Source organism: Punica granatum, chromosome 4, assembly GCF_007655135.1.
Source record: "Punica granatum isolate Tunisia-2019 chromosome 4, ASM765513v2, whole genome shotgun sequence".
Taxonomy (NCBI): domain Eukaryota; kingdom Viridiplantae; phylum Streptophyta; class Magnoliopsida; order Myrtales; family Lythraceae; genus Punica; species Punica granatum.
The window spans coordinates 28,177,829-28,186,522 of NC_045130.1; the positions used below are offsets into that span (position 1 = coordinate 28,177,829).

General features: G+C 36.0%; 1 protein-coding gene across 1 annotated transcript; it reads right to left on the minus strand.

The window, feature by feature from the left end:
* Nucleotides 1-201: 201 nt before the first annotated feature.
* Nucleotides 202-7,069, minus strand: LOC116203740 (beta-glucosidase 46-like). The gene is made up of 12 exons (XM_031535635.1): nucleotides 6,836-7,069; nucleotides 6,584-6,650; nucleotides 5,366-5,427; nucleotides 3,010-3,085; nucleotides 2,827-2,901; nucleotides 2,336-2,423; nucleotides 1,983-2,235; nucleotides 1,789-1,904; nucleotides 1,463-1,706; nucleotides 1,277-1,379; nucleotides 1,083-1,191; nucleotides 202-813 (listed from the first exon to the last, which is right to left on the minus strand). The coding sequence occupies exons 1-12, from the start codon at nucleotides 7,013-7,015 to the stop codon at nucleotides 594-596; spliced, it is 1,593 nt and encodes a 530-aa protein (XP_031391495.1). The 5' UTR covers nucleotides 7,016-7,069; the 3' UTR covers nucleotides 202-593.
* Nucleotides 7,070-8,694: the final 1,625 nt, after the last annotated feature.

Below are 8,694 nucleotides of genomic sequence, written 5' to 3' on the forward strand. Positions count from 1 at the left end.
AACTGCCACGCTTGTTGAAATGCCGCCTGTGCCACCCTCCCAACCCAGCTTCTCTATAATTCATCAGAAGCAACCAAAAAAAAAATGCAACACAGGAAAACAGACCAAAATCCACATGCATACATACATACATACAAAAAAAAAAAAAAAAGGAATCGGAATTTCACATGCAATTCAACAAGCAGGTATTTGGAGAGAAAAGGCACAAATTGTCTCTCTATTATTAGTATGTGTGAAAACACACATTGTGAAAACACACGAAGTGGCTTCATCTTTTTCATATATATAGAAAATAGATCTTCATATCTTGAAGACCAGAAATGAGAAATTAAGCCAGAAGACTGGTCATAGTTTCATGAAATTAGAAGCTTAGCTTTAAGTAGAACATACATATCTGGTGATAGATATTCATATGCCTCTACACCACACTCTACATCACACTTGAGCTTTATGATAACCGTCTTCTCGATCTAAAGACGACCAAGTAAACTTATCCATGCTCGTATTTGCTCTCTACCACGTTAACTACCCATTAAGTATTTAACCTTTTGGCCTTTGCTACTGCTGGTAAGACAAGTAACGCGATGAGTTGTCTAGTACCAGCTCTTTTCCAGGTTATCTGAAGATGTGACCATATGCATCTTCTTGTGTTTTGTGATGAACTCTCTATACCAACTCGCTGATAGTCTGGGAGTTCGCATCATCGTCTTGTAGTCCACGTGGTGAAGCCCAAACCTAACTGTGTACCCGAAGTTCCACTCGAAATTGTCAAGCAGGGACCATGCAAAGTAGCCCCTCACATCCGCTCCATTCCTGCTCATAGAAAGGAAAGGAATTAGGATTAACAGATATGTGACTTGAGAGCTTATGCAGTCCTTTTGTAATCCCGAATGTCATTCAAGTGCAATTCGGGGTAACTGCTCTGTTTTCCTCATTGATACCTCATAGTTCAAACTGAGAGAATTGGAAACTAGAATTTCTGCATCCGAGAACCAAACAGTTGTGGAACCTTCAGAGGAAATGAAGATGTCTGCTACCTTGATGCTCGGGGTTAAGTGATCGAGACATATTGTATTTCTTACCTCACAGCTTTAATAAGAGAATTTAGGTGCCCCTCCATATACTCCACTCTTTTCACATCTTGAAGAGATACGTCCTTCCTGAGTTTCGGGTCCTCCAATTCACCAAGACCTAAAGAATTTGAAAATTACGCCTTAATTCATGTAAAAATGTGTCAGAAGACGGTTCATATAACAAGGTTAATAAGGCCGCTCACCATTCTCTGTAATATAAATCGGTGTATTGTTATATCTCTCCTTGATATAGTTGACCATTTTCTCCATCCCTTCGGGGAATATATTTAGCCACGGCAAGTTGGTCTGCAACATAGAAAATATTCATCAGCTAAGTATGAGTCATGTTATTAGACATTATCTAAATGTTGTGGACTAAATTTGCTTACGGTTTGCCCAATTGAGGTCTGCCAGTAATAACCTTCAGACCAAGTTGCTCCTTTTCCGGGCTCATTACAGTCAGAGAAGAGGCAATCTTGGACGTAGTGACTCGTGTAGTGGTTTACCCCAATAAAATCCAAACCGCTTCTCCGTAATTTCTCCAGCTGCTTTCCTGAGAATTGAGGCAAAGTATTGCCCAGTATCTCGACCATCTCTCTCGGGTATCTACCAAATATTATCGGGTCCAAAAACCTGCAAAACACGAATGAGTCAAGCTCTGCATGGTTTGTTTAGGATCCATTATTAGCTTGTTGTGAGTTAATGCAAAGCCCACCAATTCATAAAGAACGACAAAGCTCTCTCAGAGGCTAATTTATCTTCTACAGAGTCGCTGATTGGCTCAAACCATGCTGCATGTAACACGATTCCGATGGTACCTTTTTGAGCTTTCTGCATGTTCACTCATTTAGCATTTATTGGTGAATGGTTCACGTAGAAAATTGCAATTGAAACTTGAGCTCTAGGCACCTGATACTTTTTCCTGTATGTGTAAGCTGCAGCTGCATGGGATAAGATTAAGTTGTGGGCTACTATGAATGGCTCCTTGTCTGAATCACCAGTAGTGCAGTTTCCGAACTGGCTGGAGCAACGGGAAGGTGGGAATTCACCTTTCCGGTACCCGAGAATAGTCAGGAGGTTCGGCTCATTGAAGGTGATCCAGTGCTTCACCCGATCACCAAAGTATTTGAAACATATATCCGCGAAGTATCGGAAATCCAGTCTGGAAAGTGTAATATCAATCAATATATCATTTTCTTAGGAGACAAGAGAGAAGTTTCTTAAATCTCAAGTTATCTTATTTGTTGATGTTGTGGGTATACCTGGAGAGAGGACTGAGCCAACCTCCATATCTGTCTTCAAGTTCTTGTGGGATATCAAAGTGATTCAATGTCACAAATGGTTGAATACCTATTTTTTTTAAAAAAAAAAAATTAGAGAATAAGAATTGTCACTTGAATGTCATAGCATATTTTGGGTATCACATTCTAGACTTTAAGTTGCTAAAAGGCAATCTGAAGTTCCTCGAAAATACATCGGATTCAATAGCATCAAACAGATTTTGGTATGTATTTTTTTTTTATTTCCCTGTGGGAACGAAGGAAAAACGAAAACTAAAACATTGCAACCAGTTAGATTCTTTTTCTTCCGATAAAGACTCTTTGTTAAACTTAGAGGAGTTTATTGTTATCCGTGGAAAACAAAACCTAACGTACACAAATGAATTGAATGAAAGGGGACTGATCGAATTTTTTTTATTTTTTATCTTTGGGTGAAATACGGGACCAAAGCTAAAGTGAGTCATATAGTTTACCTCTTGACAGGAGAGCGTCAATGAGCTTGTTGTAGTAGTCAATTCCATCCATATTTATGCCTCCAAATCTCCCTTCTGTTTTAATTTAGAAAACCAAAACGTTATATTTCATAGTAAATTAATAATTTCTCAAAATGAGTTAAGATTAATTGAAAAATAAGGAAAAAATTGGAAAAGGCTCACTGGGTAGAATTCGTGCCCATGAAATTGAGAACCGATAGCTGTTCACCCCGAGGCCCACCATTAATCCTATGTCTTCCTGTTTTTGGCCGACATTGTCAGTCAGACGATCAATTTTTTTAAGAATGTTAGTGAAGATTTTCCAATACTAATTATGCATTTAATTTGGCTTACCGAAAAATATGCATTTAAAAGAGGAAGACACTGAGAAAAGTTACTTTGGCAAACTCATAAATTGATCAGTAATTTTGTAATATCTTACACCAACTGATAAATAAATGGTAACTCGAGAAAATATTTTTGGGAAGAGGTAAAGGGAAAATTTAGCCGTTCCATCAGACACTAGTCTCAACCTCCCGTAAATGTCAAATTAAAAGTTTTTGTAACGTGGAACCATGAAAAGAAGTCAGTCCAATAGTTGTAAGAGGTGGGAGGTATTAAAGTTGCCAGATCAATCATGGAACGCTTATAAAAATTGGCCAGATTAATGACGAAAGATCAGGTACAATTAGCAAAATACGCTTTAATTGGACGGATTTAATTTGTAGTGCAGCGATTCAACACCCAATGGAAGCACATCATTAGGGCCAAATCAATGGTTGAAGAAGGTCTGGCTAAACTTGATTCTCTTGTGTTTGATTAGGCTTCCTAAGAGTGGGCTCCGGTCCATATTGTCCACCTTGTCATTTTAACGGAAAAGATGCGGTTGACGTTATTCCCTTGGGCTTCATTTCTGAAGATACTGATTATGATTATTTGGGTCCACCTTCTCTCCTCTCTCATCCCGATTCGAGTTGTACCTGGGTCCTGAGCAGAGTGAGATGTTCTGCAAATTCTCTGGGTCTCTCTTTCAATGGCCACGAAGACAAGTTCCTAGAACTTCTTGAGACTATTGAGAAGAGTGGAAAGCCTGTGACTACTGTGAGTGATGTCGGGACTGGAAATATGGGGAAGACTCTTCGGCGAGAACTGCTCGAGAACTTAAGAGGCTTGAATCCTCCATTAATTACGATAAATGGCCTCAGAATGTGACGGAGAAAGTATATATAAGGAAATCTTTGAGGGCTGCCCGTGTTGATAAATGATTCCAAAGTTTGTTTCCTGGAATATTCATGGTTTAAACTGTTAAAAGAAAAGGTCTCCTACGGAATTTTCTGCAGCAGCATCGACCTCATGTTCTAGCTTTACAAGAAACTAAAATGGAGATGATCTCTCTGAGGGTGGTTAGAAGCTTTTGGAATGACCCGCACTTGGACTATGAATTTCTCCTTCATCCAGGAGATCGGGAGGCATTCTTCTTATTTGGGATAACAGGCTTCTTGAGAAAATCGACAAGTTGTGCAGAACTTGCTCTATCTCTTGTGAACTCAAGTGTGTTGATGATGGCTTCTTTTGGAGTGATATCCTTTTCTTCATCATTTGGACAATTTGGTCGGAGCGGACCTAAAGGACTTTTGAGGACCATGAGAGTTCGGTCTCCCCTCTGTTTCAGCAGCTTGGTCTCAGTGGGCTTTTGCTATTCATGGAGTCTCCTCTTTATTATCTGATTTGTGTACTTTATTAGGTCCCCTGTTTTCTTCTTTTTTCTTTTTTTCTCTTCTTTCTTTCAACTCATTTATGATGAGGTGCTTTGTATACAAAGCGTGTATTTTGTTCTTCACTCATAAATGAATTCTTATTATTTATTAAAAAAAATGATTAAACCCCAATTCATCTCAACTAATAGAATGAGAATTAAAAATATCTCATTATCTGAGTGAAAAAAAAAATAATTATCATATTTTAAAAAAGAAAGGAGAGGAGGAGAAATGGGTTTGTCCGCAAATTAGAGAGAAAAAAAAAAGGACAAATTTCTTAGATTTTTTAATGATAATTCAATTATACTCTATTCAACTTTATTATTTTTCAAATTTAATAATATAATAATAATTATTTTATTTTTTTCTTTTATTTAGTAATAATTTTTCACTTATATTTTTTCCTAACTATTTTCAAAATTAATTTTTTAATAATAAATTCTCATCTACTTTCACATATATATACACATACATATATATTCTCATACATTAATATATTTGTCAACACTTACAATCATCACACAAAATCAAATTGACTTATATCACTTATCCAATTCAAAAACCAAATGCAAGCTAGTATTTGTTATAGAACTTAGTCGTGTTTCATGGGCCTCTGCCCCTATCTGAGTTTTTCAGCACATGCAACGTGGGACATTTTACACGTAGTGGAACGATTTTTATATTTATTCCAAGCAAAAAAAAGCCAAAAAGTCTTCAATAATGACTGTATTTATAAAAAAAAAAATCAATAATGAATGTAGGACAAGATATCGATTGTTTACCAGATAACGGTGATAGTGGTCCACAGCAACGTCTCCATTACTTCCGTCCACTATTATGTTTCCTGCCCAAGTGTGATACGATATTTTAAAATTTTGTTCGCCATGCAAAGGCAAATAAATAAATAAATAAACCATAGATTATATATCCTATATTACATCCCTTCATGCTTAATCAGAAGCAAACGAGTAAAGGAAAACAAAAGGAGATGGTTGTTGCGCCTTGTCGGTTTGATTTTTCCTTGGTGCAAGTTGGTTTCCTTATATATTGTTTTTCAAGATATTATATTTAGAAAATTGTTCTCCAGGAAACAAAACGGTATCGTTTTAGCCTATTTTCCCCTAGACTTACAGAGCATTCACATGAGCAGTGTGGATTAATTGGATGAAACTCAAATATTTCGTGATAAAAAATATTGTAAAAATTGTAAATGTGCTCTAATGATGTGGTTAAATATATAATGTATAGCCAAGAACTCCTGGGCATGCATCTATTGTTGAGATTTCCCCGTTTGGTTTTGCAATTAAATTTTTAAAATTTTAACTCTAACTTTAATTCTACTCACTACATAACACAAAATCAACAACACAATTATTACTTTTTTCCTTTTTCTTTAATTTTTTAACCATTCAATTCAATTTTTAATATTAAATTCTATAAACTATCCATTACTTTTTTTACAATTCAACAATACAATCATTACTTTCTTTCAACTATTCATCACTTTTTAACATCTTTTCTCATAATTCAATAACACAATCATTACAACCCAATTAAAATCAAAACTCAACTCTACTTAATTCTAAAACCAAACACACAATCTCACCTAGAAAAGTTAAGAACAATTGAATGAGTTTATATGAGATTGGGTTCTACAACTTTATCAGCTCGAGCTTTTTAGTTAGAGATATGTCTAATCACTTATAGACCAGTGGAAATTTTACAATTATTGACTAATTAGATCCTCGAATTATTATTATTATACTTTTTTTTAACTGATTGTTTGTTTAAAATTAACCCCCTGCCCCTAGAGTTAGTACAACAATAAGAGTTAGCTTGTGTTGAATCATGAGCCTCATACAAGAATGCCGATGTTAATTGAACAAACGGAAGGAAAATCAGCTATTTTGGAGCTCAGATCTGTGCTCTGATGCCATGTGAAAATGTTAGAGGGACAATAGCCGATTAATGTACCCGATCAGAGAACGTAATTAGCTCACCTTCTTTGTGAGAGTAAACATCCCAGTTACTCGGACCCTTCCCATCACTATTGTAAGCTCCTTCAAACTGCAATTTAACAGAAGATACAGTTGAAACTTGAAAGGCTTAAGTCGGGTCTCTGGAAAAGATAGCGTTTGCTTCTGTGGCTGTTGTTTGGCTTCGAATTGACCGGCCGGAGAGTTAAAATTAAAGATGTTGAAATCAATTGCACACACAGAGACATAGAGATGTTAGTAGGCTAGCTGACTGACCTGGTAAGATGAAGAGGAAGTTCCGAAGAGGAAGCTGCCGGGAAGTGGAGATGGGTCTGCAGGTCGTGATGAGCTGCCGATGATCTGATCTCCATGGAGGTTTAGAGGGGAGACAGAGCAAGAGATGCAGAGGAGGAAGAAGAGAACACTTTGAGAAAGAAGAAGTTGGGACATGTTCATTGATCCTCCTCAAAGTTTGGTGGTTGGTGATGTGATTTGTTTGGGGGAATGAGCGTGAAATCATTGCGTATTTGTAAAGCTTTTCGTAGCGAGGCAGAGGGAATCATTTGAGAGCAACTGTTCCATGATTGTAACATGAGTCTTTAATTATCAAATATTAATCTTGTACGACGCCTCCAAGCACGAGAGCAACTCTCTGTCGCTTTTTAGTTTTTTTCATCGTACACTAATATTAGCCCCATACGACCCCTTCATGTACTCTATTTTTCTTTTATCTCGTATTTTTGGCATCTTATCATGACACGAATTAACGACTTATCAATCCGAATAAGAGTACATAGCAAATCTGAATGGTTGATCGAGGTGCCAAGATCTCGTGGACATAATAATCACGGGGAAAGCATGTAGTCCTCTGATGATATTTTTCTTTCCTTTCAATGTTCTGGCTGTCCGACTTTTAGGAGTATAATAATATAAAACTCCATTAAATAAATTTGGGCCACTGTTATCATTTTGTTTCTTGCAGGAAGATATATTATCATAATTTTTGTTTTGCAATAATTGCAGTTGGTGTGGTTTGACATAAATAAATGCAAATTGCGGCCCCACAAGAAAATATAAACAACAGTGGAAATCTCCTATTTTTTTTTAGTTCTGTAATTTAATCTCAAGTATGCTCTAGAGTATTCTTGATTAACAGCTCCTTCAATCCTTCTGTCAAAGCATATACGCTCTTCCAATCGGATTCGAATTCAAGGCTATAACAAGTAGGATCGGAACGAATTTCATATTATACGAATGGTTCATATGTATGATTCCTCCTACCGATACGTTACCTAATGAAAACCTAAACTGCCTTCTTTTTTTTTTTCGTAAATTTAATTGTAATGGCTATTACGGAGCTTGATCTTGCCATCATCGATCTAATTCTATCTACATCCGGTTTACTTACCATGACCCTCATAATAATAAGATGTGAATTTGAAATCTCAAGAAGATACCTCCTGTACCGTTTGTTTTTTATGGAAAAGTCTTGTACCTTTTCTTTTCGATATTAACCTTGATATCTAGAAATTTGATGGCCTTTAACTAATTAAATTCAAATTAGATCAGTCCATTAAAAGGTAAAATTCTCATAATTATGAATTTTCTTCATTTACAAGATTGAAATTCGAAATTTTATTAAAAAAATAAATATTGAATCGCTTGAACTAATCCTTATTGATAAAATCTTGTATTTTTTCTACAGTACAAGTCTTGTTCTATCTAGCATCTTGTTTTAATTTTTTGGGTGAATTACACCAAAAATATATAAGTTTTCAAATTTGTCTCAATTTTAGCACGAGTTTTCATTTTTATTATAAAAAATCACAATATTTCATTTTCGTTTTAAATATGGCACGCCATTAGTCATCTGTTACAGTTTCCTTTTATTTGCTTACATGGCAGTTAACGGAGTTATGTAGCCCCAAATTAACCTGTGAAAAAGTGACACATGTACAGCTGTGTATTTAAATAAATCAAAGGAAAGCCCTACATTTCTTTAATTTTAGAAACTTGTCATATATTCATCTTCGACGTGTCTCTCTCCGCACTTTCCCAAGCTCGCCTTTGTTCTCCGTTCTCTCCCACAAGAAACAACGTAATTGCATTTCCTTCTTGCTCTCTACGTCGTCTCC

Excerpts from the sequence above, each read along its gene's own strand:
- LOC116203740 (XM_031535635.1), bottom strand. The coding sequence starts at position 7,015 with ATGAACATGTCCCAACTTCTTCTTTCTCAAAGTGTTCTCTTCTTCCTC. Across the intron at positions 2,902-3,009 it reads ATGGGCACGAATTCTACCCA|AAGGGAGATTTGGAGGCATA; the intron begins GTGAGCCTTTTC and ends AAATTAAAACAG. Across the intron at positions 1,905-1,982 it reads CATACAGGAAAAAGTATCAG|AAAGCTCAAAAAGGTACCAT; the intron begins GTGCCTAGAGCT and ends GTGAACATGCAG.